General features: G+C 30.1%; 1 protein-coding gene across 1 annotated transcript; it reads left to right on the forward strand.

Annotated features, from left to right (window-relative positions):
* Positions 1–4799: 4799 nt before the first annotated feature.
* LOC120350023 lies at positions 4800–14237 on the forward strand. The gene is made up of 7 exons (XM_039421986.1): positions 4800–4902; positions 6056–6488; positions 8029–8368; positions 10121–10220; positions 11473–11574; positions 13008–13163; positions 14038–14237. Exons 2-7 carry the CDS (start codon positions 6065–6067, stop codon positions 14089–14091), a joined length of 1176 nt encoding a protein of 391 aa, XP_039277920.1. The 5' UTR covers positions 4800–4902; positions 6056–6064; the 3' UTR covers positions 14092–14237.
* The last annotated feature ends 1787 nt before the right edge of the window (positions 14238–16024 follow it).

A 16024-nucleotide genomic window follows, 5' to 3' on the forward strand; every position in this document is an offset into this window, starting at 1 on the left:
TAAGGTCCTTACGCTATAAGGATCCGACACGAACAATTTCGATCAAATGCAATTCAAGATGGCGGCTAAAATGGAGAAAATGTTGTCAAAAACAGGGTTTTTCGCGATTTTCTCGAAAACGGCTCCAACAATTTTGATCAAATTTATACCTAAAATAGTCATTGATAAGCTTCATCAACTGCCACAAGTCCCATATCTGTAAAAATTTCAGGAGCTCCGCCCCATCTATCCAAAGTTCGATTTTAGATTTCCAATTATCAGGTCTCAGATATAATTTAAACGAAACATTTTGAGTGGAAAAAATTGAGCATGGAAATCTCTTCAATTAATGTCCAGTAACATTTTCACCTAAAATTGAAAATAAGCTCGAAATTCGAGAAAATGTGATTATCCAATATTGCAAACTGTTTGCAACTGTTGATTCTATTGAATGATTCACTATGAAGAGATAGCAGACCTCGTGTGTTTCGAGCGTTATTGCCCTGTCACCAGCTGGCTCAAATCTTTGAATAGTAGACTTGAGATGCGCGGGAACACTAGCGTCAGGTGATCAATTTTCGGCAAGGAAAGTTGTGTGAGTGTGCCACACCAGATTTTTTTTTAATGAGAAAGGTAGTCATGCATATATAAATTATATATAAATTATATATAAATTATGATAACAATATATGATTTCGATTCAATATAGTCGAGTGTAAAGGCCAGATTAAAAAAATTCATTGTTGCGATTGATGATACGCAGTTGTTTTTATGAAGATTTTCTTGCTCGAAAGTTGATATTTTGTTTTTTATGTTTGATTTATTTAATATGGTTGGGAATGTGAATTATTTATGTATTATTCATTTATTGACACTATATTGATATTATAAAACACTATAATCATGACATTGGAGGAAAAACTAGGCTAAGCCTTTACTATTTCTCTCAAAAATTTTGATAAAATCTTAATATTGTCCAAAGGTTAAGGTTATGAACTAACATACTGCTTAGTCACTTGATTTTCGGACCAGAAAAATTATATTGTGTCATAGCACTTATATCTTGCATGGCTTCATCTGTTGACTGAAAAATCGATAATTCATCATTTGGAATGTGCTGCCCACACAAAGACCTGTTTAAATTACAATATGATTTATTATTTTAGTTTCAATATTTTTTCTCTTAATTCTTTCTTGAAATTTTGTAGTTTTTGTATATTTTGTATACTATTCATGTAAGACTCTATATATTCCATTTTTTATTTCGTTCTATCTTTTGTTTGATCATTTTCTATTGTGAGTAAAAGTATGAAGAAGGGCCTCACACAGGATTATCTTTGTGGCTTCATTTATAGACTATAATGATAGTCATGTATTGTGCATGCGTGGGTGTTTGCTACACCAGTTATTTTATTTTAATTCAATTTGTTTGTACAATATTTGTTTTTGGTCCGAATAATTTATCATTATTATCCTTTCAGTAGCTCTTTAAAAAAAGTGTGACTTTTTGCAGAAACATTTGCAAATGCTATAGCTTTTTCAATTGTAGAAGTGGCATTCTTAAGGCTTTTACCAATCACAGGATTTTCCAACTATTTATTTGAATATCGTGGTAATAGAAGAGTCATTTAGCCCATGGAACACCTGGCACATGTTATGAATGGTGCTAATAGGTCGCTAGGGTTTTTACTTCGAAATTGTAGGCCTTTTACAGCATGTGACGTTGTTTTGAAATTGTACTATATGCTTCAGTGAGGAGTAAACTTGAATATGCTGAATAGTTTGGGCTCCATTTCACAGCAGCGCTATTCATGATTTGTAAAAAATTCAGAATAAATTTTTAAGGTATCTTTATTTTAAAAAGTTCAACGCATTCTGTCCGATAGCTTTTTCAACAGACAATCTAAGGTTGATATTTACTGTTCAAAGATTAGTAAAAAGTCAGATGTCGTGTGGATTATTAATTGCAAGCGATGAGGCATGCGATATTGATATCTCGAAGTAGCTTATTATTTTCTCTCGACTTTTCTCTGCTTTCAACTCGGTAAGCTTTTGATGATAGCATAGTTGTTTACAATAAATTATAAGCATTGTAATGCTAACAATTATTGTCGATACAACAACCCAAACAGTCATTAGTTGTTTACATACCGATATCTCGCCGACACGTCAGGACAGGACATAATTCACTCTGATGGACAGTATTAGAGGAGGCTGTGGTTTTTAACTGCGCGAGGTCTACTGTTCACAGAACTTCTAGTGTATGTAGGTGGTATAAGCTTTACAACGTCTTGCAACTTGACTTACAGAAGTGTCAATATAGCCGAGTGGTAAAGGCCAGATTAAAAATAATCATTGTTGCGATTGATGATACACAGTTGTTTTTATGAAGGTTTCCTTGCTCGAAAGTTGATATTTTGTTTTTTATGTGTGATTTATTTCATATGGTTGGGAATGTGAATTATTTATGTAATTATATTGTGTCATAACACTTATATCTTGCATGGCTTCATCTGTTGACTGAAAAATCGATATTATGATTTGGAATGTCCTGCCCGCATAAAGACCTGTTTAAATCATTACAATATGATTTATTATTTTAGTTTCAATATTTTTTCTCTTAATTCTTTCTTGAAATTTTGTAGTTTTTGTATATTTTGTATACTATTCATGTAAGACTCTAAATATCCATTTTCATTTTTTTTCTATCCTTTGTTTGATCATTTTCTATTGTGAGTAAACGTATGAAGAAGGGCCTCACACAGGATTATCTTTGTGGCTTCATTTAGTTTAGACTATAATGATAAACATGTATTATTCATGCGTGGGTGTTTGCTACCGTACACCAGTTATGCTATTTTATTTCAATTTGTTTGTACAATTTTTGTTTTTGGTCGAAAAAATTATTATTATCCTTTCAGTAGCTCTTTGAAAACAGTGTGACGTTTTGCAGAAACATTTGCAAATGCTATAGCTTTTTCAATAATTGTAGAAGTGGCATTCATACAGGCTTTAACCAATCACAGGATTTTCCAACTATTTATTTGAAGATCGTGGTAATTAAAGAGTCATTTCGCCCATGGTTGCTGCATTGGCATCTCTTAGCATGCACGGCTTTTTCCATTATTTATTTTAATTTCTTTTCCATTATTCTTTTGCAGCTCCTTTTACGTAGGATGCCTTAGCAACTACCAAAACCAATGCAGTTTTAGAGGCCAACATCGAAATTGTTCAAAAGGTCTTGAACAATGTAGGCAATAGCTTTCCCAGTCAAACGTTTCTCCTTATCTCAACTGTCAACACAAATTGAAGAATACGCATCACAAAACGTTACAAAATCTTTCTTCACTGTTTCATTGAACAAATACCGAATGCTTAGCTCCAACTGATATTTGTGTGAAACATCATTACTTTCATCAAAATAACAGAATACAATGTTGCTTTTTTAACTTGTGTAAAAATTAGATCTACTTGGATCTCCTTCCTACAAAAGTGGCAAAAGGTAATTATATTTTGCGTTGTCACCGATGTTAGTAGCATTGGACATCCCAGTTTTCAAGTGATTTTCCAACTGCTTATCTCCAGCATCAATTGCAAAAGCTTTCTTCATGGTAGAAACTATGCGTCATCTTGAAGGGATGTTTTGTCTGCACAAAAATCTTCTATTAATATCGAATGATTCTATTCAAATATGATAGCCAGATAGCCTACAGTTAAATTGAAATATGATAATCATTGAATTGTATAAATTATTAATCAATAAAAGCTATATAAAAATTGCAGTACCCTTTTTATTTAAAACTTTTTAAAACAGTTCAGCGACTAGTTTCGATCTACTACTACAGTCGTTGAACTGTTTTAAAAAGTTTTTGATAAAATGGTACTACAAGTTTTATATTGTTTTTATTAATTGAATGAATTAGCCCACATAATTGAAGTGATTTTAAGAAATTATTAATAATTTAGTACGCAACAGAATTGAAAAATCTATTTTCTCATTGTGAATATTAAAAAGTAGAAAAATCTAATGTATTTCAGAAAAATGAACGAACACAACATAATTGAAAAATCTATTATGTTTAAATTATTGGTTCATTGTGAATATTAAAAATTATAAGATTTAGAAGTGTATTTCAAACACCTTTAACATCAAATTATATTGAGTTTCTGAAAAACATTTTTTATATGTGATTATGATATGGGTAAACTAGGATTATTCATCCTAGATATAGGCCTACTTGAACACTTGTTCATTTATAATCGTAGAGCCAGGAGGTCCTGGTAGCACCTTAAAAAAGTAAAATAAAAAACAATGCATTCAAAATGGAAAATCAAAGCATGGAACTTGATGAACCTTATATGAGAAGACTAACACCCCGAAAAGAATTATTCGCAGCTCAGGAAATCTGTCTGACGTTACACGTCAAAGGCCGAGGTGTCAACTGATCTTTTCAAGTCATGACAATAATTATTCATAACAGGTTCTTTTGAAATACATCATTAGAAATAAAGATATCGTAATAGCATGGAATTATCTCCATCTAATAACAGTGATTTTCTTGGTTTGGTGACAAGTTTCCCTCGATAAATCTGTGCAAAATAGCCCGGAAAATATAGCAATCATATTGCTGTAATTATAACAATTACTTTGTCCTAACTAATCTTCTACCGAGATTCAAACACCTTCCCCATCAAATCCTTCATCATCATCTTTTTTGGCTGAGAAAAAATAGACTACCTACTTTTATAAGCTCGTCAAGGATAACTTTTATGAAACTTATTGTGGTTTCATCTACAGTGTTGTAAATAGAAAGAAAGTTGGAGCCAATCAAAGAAGAAACATTTCAAATGAAAACTTGTTGACGAAAAACTATTTTAAAGTATACTACCTTCAAATTCACCTCAAAACTTGCTGATATCAAGGTTTGTCTAAATATTTTCTACAATTTCTAATCCATAGTAGATTTATTACGTTTTTTGAGTTCTACAATAATAATAAAAAATAATTTATTTTTTATAATCAATATTGTATCATCAAATTTATAAGAAAATGACAAGTATTTCATGAATATTTTCTATCATCACCATAAAATAGAAGGCAAATTCCAAAACATTATCACTCAATCTGGTATGTGTGAATTTAAAAGATGGTATTGATTAATGAACCTCATTTTTAACTGTGATTTGTTGAAGTATTCTTGCGTCCTTAAGAAAAATACGGTAGGTACACATTTGAAAAAATAGATTTTGGTTTGTGATGTATATTCAGAAGGTAAAGTATAAATTTCAAGAAGTGTTACAACGTAGAATATGAATTTGGTCTTAAAATATTCTGATTAATTTTATTGTACACTCGAATTGGATTAAATTGCTGTGGATTTCAAAGATTCATTTAATTTTTGTAAAAAATCCTTTATCCTTTACAAGTCGCATGTAATGCAGTTTTTTAGTAGCCTATTTCCGGTTCTAAGTACATATTTAGTGTACATATAAGTGTATTTTAAACTATATAATCATCATTATACCACATTCGTATATGTATAGTTGGCATATACTGAAGAAGTGATCAAAATATTATTAATATTGGTAGCCTACATTACTCAAATATGACTAATTATTCTCTATTACACTCTAATAATCCTTATCTTATTCTACTTACGCAATTATAGTAAATAATGAATTATACCTTTTAACCCATAGCCATAAAAATTAAACAAATTTTACGGAGACATGAATCATTCACCTGTTATATTTTATATGAATTATTTGAGAACAAATTCACAGTAATATTGTTCAAATTTCATAACAGTATCGGCTTGGTTACAACAGGACCTCCTAAATACCGGACCTGCGCCTGTGTGAAAATCTAGGTAAAATCTAGGTATTTAGGAGGTCCTGGTAACAAACTAGAATCATAGAGAGAAATATATAGCATAAATATTATATACTATTATGGGATAGACTGAGCTGAATGTATCAATATAAAGCAATCGTGATAATACTCTTCTTCAATTTTGTATTAAATGACTTGTTCAAGTTTATAACCGTAGTAATAATGAAATATCAATATTTTCAGAGTAAACACATGGATTCTATGCAAATGGAGGATGAGAAGAGTATACCATTATCTAATTTTGGGAACAAGGTGCCCAAAGCTCTATCAACACTGTATCTATTGTTCACATTTTGTATGCAAATAGATCTGATTGTTTCTATGAAGATACAGTGGAAGGATTTCATGTTGAGAATTCTCTCAATAAAGGAATTCAATACAACACTATTTGCAATGTTTGGCTATTTATCGATGAATTTCGAGGTGGCACATCTGGATAGAATGATTGATATGCATTTTAGACGAATGAAAAACATGCAAGGAAATAAAATAATAGAGACCAGAGATTTGAGGAAAAGAGGTTTTGAAAGGATCGCATCTCGCATTTTCATGACAATTTTTTTAAGTGCCTCAATTTTACCCTACTTTCAAGGAGTGTTGTTGGCTGTCAAAAATGGTAATTTTATCCATTTAATACGTATATAATCATAGCCACCTCTAATACAGGTGGCTTAGAGGTGTATTAGAGGTGGCTATAATATATTGGTAATTTCAATTATTCAAGTTGACAATATATTATTTATCTACCAATGTTATAATATTATTGTCATTTGCATTGTAAATAAATAAATATATAACTAGTTTTGAGCTAATATAAATGATATCGTATATGTATATTCTGATACCGGTTCTGAAATCTAAAGATCTAATTTCCATTATACTTTTTATTATTGTTTTCTATTGGGTTTTTATTAGTTTCTACCAGTATTCTTTTAGGTTTCTATTATTAGTTTTCTATTAGTTGCAGTTGAGGGAGCACTAAACAATAATAATTAAATGAAAAAGACTAAAAAATTGTCAAAAAACCACAGATTTATTGATACCGGTACTTAGAAAGACCGGTTTCGGTTATTACACCATTGTCAATCTCTGATAAACAATGGTAGATTTATCAGATAGGTTTAAAGAGATGATAGGTTTATCAGAGATTGACAATGGTGTTATAACCGAAACCGGTCTTTCTAAGTATCAATAAATCTGTGGTTTTTTGACAATTTCTTAGTTTTTTTCATTTAATATGAATAATTACCACAATATCAACTTCTCAACTACACAAAAAAAATTTATTTCTCAGTAAACAAAGTAAAGTAACATAGCTTCTGTGAAATCTATGCAATTATGCACTTACAATAATACATTCTAAATATAATTTTTAAATTTACTGAGAAAGACACTCCCGAGAAATTTCTATGTTGGAGATGCCATCAAAGAGCAATATCTTTAATTATTTTTGGTTTAAATAAAATAAATTATGAGTAAAATGAAGACTACAGTATGCTGGCAAAAGAGCTTAGGGTTGAAATAGTGATAAACATCCAAGGTATGGTATTGGAAAGTGAAAACCCGAGCTGTGTTAAAATTCTAGTCACTACAATCTGTTTATTTACAGCTTAGTTTTAGTAAATTTACATAGAAAACTGAATGATGAAAATAATTTAATTTCAATTTTCTTATGATATGAGTCTGCTAAATAAAATGTTGCACACTTCTTAACTTACTATAGTGAGGTCCATGTTATAATGGCAGTGGAGAAAGATAGGAGAAAAAAGTTGCTGATCCTCTGTCTTGTCAATGCCTTCTATAGACGGTAGCTGATACAGGTTTATTGATGTAATATGAAATGTTCATTCTCGTTTAAAATAATAAATTACATTTTAGTAAGAAATAAATTATATTTTTCAATAATTATTATTGCATAATGAATTTTGATAATTAAGATGAAATATTTTGTTAATTAATTATTAATTCTAAATCGTTAAAAGACGATCTGGCAACAGAGCAAAGCGAGAAAGAGATAGCGCTATCCGGTTTGTTGAATGATAGACAAGGATAGCAATACCATTGCTAATCAAACACTGCCATTATAACGTGGACCCCACTATAGAATGTCAATTTTATAGGTTTTGATACCGTACACCGTTTTCATTTGTATTCAGGTACAAAGGACCTCAACTTCGAGAAGCTTCCTTACATAATCTACACTCACTATCCAGATACTATGAGGACGGTTCCCATCTATTTGACTATACTAACAACCCAGTTTTTGTGGTATGGATTGATGCTAATACAGTGGTATCGATTGTATAAGAGCTATTTTGTCTCTGCACTATGTTTGATAACTGAAATGGAGCTCCTAGTGGTGGCATTGAATGACTTGGATGAAAAGGATAAAAATACAAACGGAAATGTGAATTTTAACAAAATAGAGAAAACAAGCAATAATTCACTTGACAAATACATGGCTGCGTTGGTAAAAGAACATCATATAATTTGCAGGTATTGGATTTATATTCTACCCGTTTAACATAATGTATCTAGTTGGTACTCAACCAGTTCTATGAATTAATTTTTGGTTAGTTGAGTTACTGTACGGTACGGTACTTATTAAGGCTGTTCAGTAGACTTTTTTTCAATTGGATAATCTTTTATAATAATTAAGATCAAATATAATCTCCAATATAATAATCAAGATCAATCCAATCAAATAATTAAGATATAATAATAAAGACCAATATAATAATAAAAAAGACCAATATAATAATTAAGATCATTATGAGAGTGAGAAAAAGTGGCAACTGAAATTTTTAAGTGGTCTAATAAGCGAGTTATGGGTTGTTGAAGTGCTAACTCCGTTTTCTTTCCAGATCATAAACGATTTCGAATTTTCCATTGGAGTTTTTTTTAATACATTCAGTATATCATTGGCTTTGTTCTAATATGCGTTTTTTGCGGTTAATGCCAAAATAAACAAGTTATCGAATTTACAGAGAATATTACTTTTTTATTTATGAACGATATGGGGAATAAAATGTTTTAGTTTGGAAAGATACATTTTTTTGAATTTTTAAGAGCAGTTCTGTTAATATATAGTCGAAACCGTTTATGATCTGGAAAGAGAACGGAGTTAGCACTTCAACAACCCATAACTCGCTTATTAGACCACTTAAAAATTTCAGTTGCCACTTTTTCCACTCTTATAATGATCTTAACAATAATTATAATGATAAAGATTATCCAATTCAAAAAAAAGGTGTACCGAAAAGCCATAACTAAACTGTAATTTGTAAAACATGTTGAGATACATAATATGAAAGAGATAGCGCTATCCGGTTTGTTGAATGATAGACAAGGATAGCAATATTTTTTATACTCCATATTTTTTAATTTTTGTATGCTCTTCTTGGTCTATTTATTGATTTAATATCAAAACAAGTGAAATTCACACCAACTATGAGTCAAACTGATTATTTGTTTTTAATCATTGAGCAGCTTGTGAATACAGTGTACAGTCTTCTAGGCTTAGCCTATATAATTTAAGAACCTATTGATTCAAATCAGTGTAAAATTTAATGGGTTTGTAGAAGAAGATTGGAATGATACAATCTATTAGTTACAGTTAAGCTGCGTTTACACCAAAGTTGATAACAAAATGTTAATAACTTAATCCTTATAGATTCTATTAGATTGAACTTATCTTATCATACACATGATGAACGTGTTTGTCAAGTTCCGTTATTACCATTTTGTTAATAACTTTGGTGTAAACCCAGCTTCACAGTGAAAATAATGAATGATTTCCAGGCTGCCTTGGTTTAAATTATTTGTTACAAATTAGAGAAAATCGGGATTCATAACATTTTACATAGGTAGTAGGTATATTATTGAAGTTGATAAATTGCTTCAACAATAAAGTTAACAACAAATACCAAATACAACTTGCACACATGAGAATAATACATAATAGGTAATGTCAGAGAATAGACATTCTTCAGAAAGTTCTATGAAAATAATTCATACTCCATTTTATAAATAAAAATATAAATCTGAGTACCCTTTTAAATTATTTTGTCACGACATGTTTCGGCTACTAATTCCATTTTCAAGAAAATATATTTTTATTTATATTAAAAGTAGCCCTAAAGAAAAAACTATACTCCATTTCCTTTGTTATATTAATTATGATTATTGCATCGACTATAAAATGGAGTTTTGGATGAGAAAATTACAACATAATAAAAATTGTTTTAGAGGATTGAAGACGCTGAATACTGGAGCAAGCTGCATGAACCTGGGATTCTACAATGTGTTCGCGTTACAAATGTGTCTCTATATTCTGTTTGTTATTGAGGTAAGGATGAAGGATAATATGAGTGAAATAGTACACATATTGACTAATATTAGAAACAAAAAATCATCAGTTGAAATTGTTCAATAATAAAACCTCATTCCGGACCACTTTCACACAGACACTAAGATTAGAAGAAAAATTAAACAAAATATAGAAAACTGGACCTTGAGTAAATTTTTCTTTCATACGGTATATTGACGTATATGAGATGAGGTTCAAGATTTCTGCTCAAACTATGCAGTGACATTTCTTTAGCTAACTTATATTTGTTAGAAGTGGACTCGCTTACAAAATATTTATTGTATTGTTTTCTCTCTTTTTTCATCTCTTCCTCTCCCATTCTTAATTACTGAAAGTTGATTACCCTGATCTACTTTCAGCCTACTCCATTTAAATAATCAATGATTTGATCTTACTTACTTATATAATTATTTTACTTTATTAATTTTCTGTTTTTTTTTCTCTTAAATCTTCATATTAATTAAAACTTTTACAATATTTTCATTTTTAAATAAATCCTTAGTTGAATAAATGAAATTAACGTTTTGGTAGAGAGTTAGTGGGAAGGATACTTCGAATATTCTTTCCGAAGAATGGACATTGATATGTCCAAAGCTCCGCCAATTTATGTAGATGCATAACAATATTATCTATGTTATCTATAGTTATTACAAATTGCTTCTTTTCATAATTATCATATACAGCTCAATAATTATTTTATTAGTTTATATTTTGTGAATTCAACTACAATTTTGCTGTATTGTAAGCTATTGTAGGATAAGTGTATAAGCCAGTATATATTGTAATCTACATAAATAAAGTACTAAATCAATCAATCAATCAATTCTTCCCTTTTTCACTCCTTATGCCTCACTTTTACATTCCTTACTTATATACCCTCTTTATTCTTTATTGATTCATACAATATGTAGGCCTACATCATCAAAATGATAGGGAGAGAATAAAATAAGGTAACATTGTGCTTGCTATTCCTCTCCAAAATTGAGATAAGTCTCTAAAATTAGGTAAATCTCTAACAGCCTATCACATGGGTAATCATAGTTGGCTAGGTATAATAATTTTTCTTTGTTCCATTCTTTCCAGCACACTCCACCAGCCACCATGAAGCCTATATTTTGTATTACAATTGTATTATTTTTGTATTTTTTTGTGTGTTTGTATTGAATTGAATCGTTCAGTTATTTCTCTACAAACTCCACTTCACAATTCCAGAATTATTTTGATTTTTCAGATGGATGAAATGGTGGCTAGGATAAAATATACAGTGACAGGAATAATAGTATTTTCAATAAGCATATCTGGAAGTAAAATAGGACAGGACGTGGCAGACCAGGTGAGTAAGAAGTAGCCAACTGCACTAACAGTAGGTTGGGATTCTATTATGAGTGCCTCATTAAATCATTATTGTCAAACAAGAAACACAAACAGTGAAAGTGAAAATATAGGAGTTTTAGTAATTGAACGATTTGTAATTAATGATCCTGTATATTTGAATAGAAACCTCAATTATAGTCAAACATAATGGCTATTTTTGGGATTGTAGTTCAGAGAAGTCAATTCTTGTCATTGTGAACTAAAAGTTTGCCTTAGTTTTGAAATTTTAAATTCAAATTCATTTTATTTTCAGAAAGTACATTTTACAAGATATTCCCCTAAAAATTACTCCCTCTAATATGGAACAAGTCCGTGTTTAGAGGAGGAGTCAATACAACAATTGTTATAATACAATAAAGAAGATAGTATAAATTATAGTAGAAATGGTAGTACCTACCTATCTATTTTTGTAATTACCGTACTGTACAACCTGAATCAGAAAAAATAATAGCCTACATCAGTTTGAAATCTAATTCATGAAATGTCTAGACCTGAAATAACTATTTATTGACTATTATCGTAGAAGCTATTGTATATTAAATTATAATAGAAACATACATTGCATTCCTCATCCCCAACCCTCAATGTGATTCACTAGTATTTAGAAAAATTCTCATCAGTGGTATGTTGAGTTATATACAATGTTAATTATTCTTGATAATATGATATAAAGCCTCATAAGATTATATAGGCTCCCAAGCCTACCTATATATTCTGGAAACAATCTGCTATACAAAAATAATTTGAGAGATGATGCACACCGGAGTACTATGTATGAGCGAGGTGTAAGAAGTTAAGGTATGTGGATGTACAACTTATTGCCATCTCACATAAAAGAAACGTAAGGTTACATTTTCAGACTTTTATTGAAAAAAGCTTCTATCTATATGTGCCTACTCAGTGGAGAGATATGAAGATTTCTACAAACCTCAAGATGGAGATTTAAGAAGATAGATAACATTTTACTGTTTGATTAATGACAAATTGACATATCCACCCCTTTTACAGGTGGTCAGTGGATGGAATAATAATAAATAAATTATTATTTCATATTGAATTTTCATTGAGGATCAGTTTTTTATTCAGGGTCTATTTTTTGTAATATTACATTATTTTCTTTCTAATTACTGTCTATCGCTAGGTGGCTAGAGTGATTCAATATTTTCACTTACATGCCTTACTTTTCATTTCCACTAATATATTGGATGAGTTCTCAATTCACCCCAATGATGCTTGATATAGGTACTTGTATTTTTATAGGTACCCTATATCAATCAACAAATTCAATCTATTATGAAAATTTTCAATTCACTACAGAGCTTTCTTGTTATTTTAACTTAGTTTGTACCGTATATTTTTGTAGATTTGGATATTCTTTATGCATCATTACAGGGAGAGAGATTAAGACTTGCAATGTACCAGAGTGAGTGGATAGACAAACCAGTTTGGTTACAAAAGTTTATTCTACTAATGATAACAAGGGCTTCTCGCAATATGGAAATGAAACCCTATGGATTGTACGTTCTGAATATGTCATCAGTAACAAATGTAAGAATTTATAATAATTTAAATTAGTAATACAGTGTAGCCTAACTCAATAAAGTTAAAATGTCGTACGGTATATAATAACAAAGGCAATTTATACCGATATTAATAGTGATCACTAAAAATATTACTGTAGTTCATTGATTTTAATTATAATGATTTGATAGACAAATGTCCGGTTTTTAGGACACTTATTAAATCTAATGGATGATAAAACCTATCGATTTAATACTCCAACTGATTTAATAAATGTCTTAGAAACCGCGCCTGTTTTTATGACAAGGTCCAAGAATCTACACATATATATATTCCGGTAACATAATTGATTTTACACAACTATGTTACTGACATAGGCCTATAGCAGTTAATTATGTTTGCAGTTTTCAATTATGAAGCTTATTATTGGTTCAAAGCTTATTGAAGCTTTGATTGGGTGTGCCACGGTTCATGATGAAGCAGAACTCTATCCTGTAATTACCTTTTATAAGAGGTGTTCGTTCAAATAATTCAATAAGGACATGAACAAAAGGATTGAAGACTAAATTATCATTAATTGAAAATTTTATTATTATTTTATAAATTTGAAAATTAATATTAATGATAAAATTTGTTGAATAGGAATTGATATTTTGGAATTTCTTCATAATTGAAGAAAACACAGTTTTATTCCTGTCATATCCACATTGATTAGATTTGACTGCAGTTTCTGTGTGCAAATCTAATAAATGTGGATATGACAAAAATAAAATTGTGTGTTTATCAAATGTTAATTAATTATCAGTCTATTAGATACAATGTAAATATTTCATCACCAGTCCTTATATTATAATAACTTTAAATACAAAATTTGTACTATAATCTTTTTATTTTATTTCAGGTGGTTAAAGGTACTTACACTTATTTTAATCTGGTGACAAATCTAAGAGTATGAACTCTGCCAAACTATTAGTGACAATTGAGGAGCTGGGTAGAAAAACGACCTGAGGCCACTCGTGTCGTTTTTCCGCAACACGCTTCATTCTATCCGCCATTAAATTCTGAACAGATTGGTACATAAAATTTTGTTGTATCTTGAAAAATGAGTGAGTTGTGAACATTTTTTGTTTGTGTGGCAAACCTGAAATTATTCAGCTGACAAGCTGTGAGCCAGCAGTCAGTGAAATCCTTATTTTGTTTCATTACAAAAGAAGAAGCTGATTGATTGATTGATTGAGTACTTAGCCTTTAGTACTTAGATTAATATCAGTTAGCCTTGGATTACTGGCTAATAAGAATAATAGCATTGAAAATAGTATAAAAAAATCAATGAAGTTCAAATACTTGCAAGAATATTGCATTCTGATGAAATAATGAAGATGTGTACTAAATATTTCAAACTCAATCTACGCAAAACTTGATTTCTTGACTCAGGTCGTTTTTCCACCCAACTCCTCAATTGAAGTATTTTGTGATTTGTATGTGAAAAGCTATGAAAAAGAAACCGAATACTTTGTAAAATTTATAGACCTACATTTCTTCTCAAACCGTGAAGTTAATATTGAAATTCAATCATGCTATTTTTGTAATAAGTTAATGCCTAGAATAAGTTTGCAGGAAAAATAAGAAACTCCCACAATCCCTACTCTCAACCTGTAACTCTGCTGTGTAAAATAATGTTCAATAATAGAATAGGCTACAGTTATGTTTATGTATTAGAATGTGTACAGCTTGAAATAAAATGTCTTGAATGGTCTTAATTTTTCTACCAAACTATGAATCATATAGCTATAGCTGTGAATCAAACACAGACTATTTTATGTTGAAAAACTCTTATCACTGATACGGGAGGTGCCATACATATTCTTTGAGAATTTAGTACAGTAATACAGTTCATTTTAATTCCATAACAGTATGGAATGGGGGAATACACTGCAAGGTGATAGAAGATGGGGTGAGGTGAAATATGAAATTAATGATAATTTCACATGAGCCTGTTTGTTATAGATATAAAATACTCTCTGATTGTTTAATAGATAAAAGTAAAAAGATAGACTGGTAGGTAGTCTTTAATTTGATTATTATAAATTCCAAGGCCCGGTTGCACAAAAGCCGTTTAAAATGTTAATCGTGATGAATAAAATATTCAGTAGAAATGAATTAGCACATTCCAATGTCAATAATGTATAAAATGTCTATATGTTTAATAATGTCTAAATTTAAATGTAGTACCTAGGCTAACCCTATGTTATACGTCAAGGAGATTAGTGTTGAGTCACTAAATAATAATAGATGAATAAGCATACAGGATACGCAAATCAAATCCTTTATCCATGATAAAACTTGCCACAATGTTCAGTATTTAATTATTCAAGGAGCTCCAAACTAATTAAAAGTGGTCTAATATCATAGGACGACTACAGCATTCAATCAAATTGACATTCTCACATTGAGTTTGAATAGTAATTCTTCAATTATATAAGTTAGGCTACAATCAACAAATAAACAATGGTAGGTACCTACAAGGTACTAATACTTGATGAATGAAATAAAAATCTGTTCCTCTATCATTTCATACTATTGAATACAAATAGTAGGGTACGGTACTCATATATTTCCCACCAATGTAAAAAAATACAGTAGGCTACCGTATCTGTTAAATAATGAGTGTCAGTGAGAGAATAATATATAGAATGGTATTTTGTTGTACAAAAGAAATATCATCGTACAAAATTATTCAAATATTTCACCAGTATGTATACATACCCTCACATCCAATCCGTAGTATTAATAATATATTTAGTGCTGTGTAGTTTCTCATTACATAAATTTCTATGAATTCTTTAAACCCTAAAAATCAAGTGATTTATGAACCATGTTTGCCTGTG

Source organism: Nilaparvata lugens, chromosome 2, assembly GCF_014356525.2.
Source record: "Nilaparvata lugens isolate BPH chromosome 2, ASM1435652v1, whole genome shotgun sequence".
Classification (NCBI taxonomy): Eukaryota; Metazoa; Arthropoda; class Insecta; order Hemiptera; family Delphacidae; genus Nilaparvata; species Nilaparvata lugens.

Bases quoted from the DNA above. Each gene is read 5' to 3' on its own strand.
- LOC120350023 (XM_039421986.1), top strand. From the start codon at position 6,065: ATGGATTCTATGCAAATGGAGGATGAGAAGAGTATACCATTATCTAAT. The intron at 11,575-13,007 runs GTGAGTAAGAAG...GCATCATTACAG, and splicing joins GACAGGACGTGGCAGACCAG to GGAGAGAGATTAAGACTTGC. The intron at 13,164-14,037 runs GTAAGAATTTAT...ATTTTATTTCAG, and splicing joins ATATGTCATCAGTAACAAAT to GTGGTTAAAGGTACTTACAC.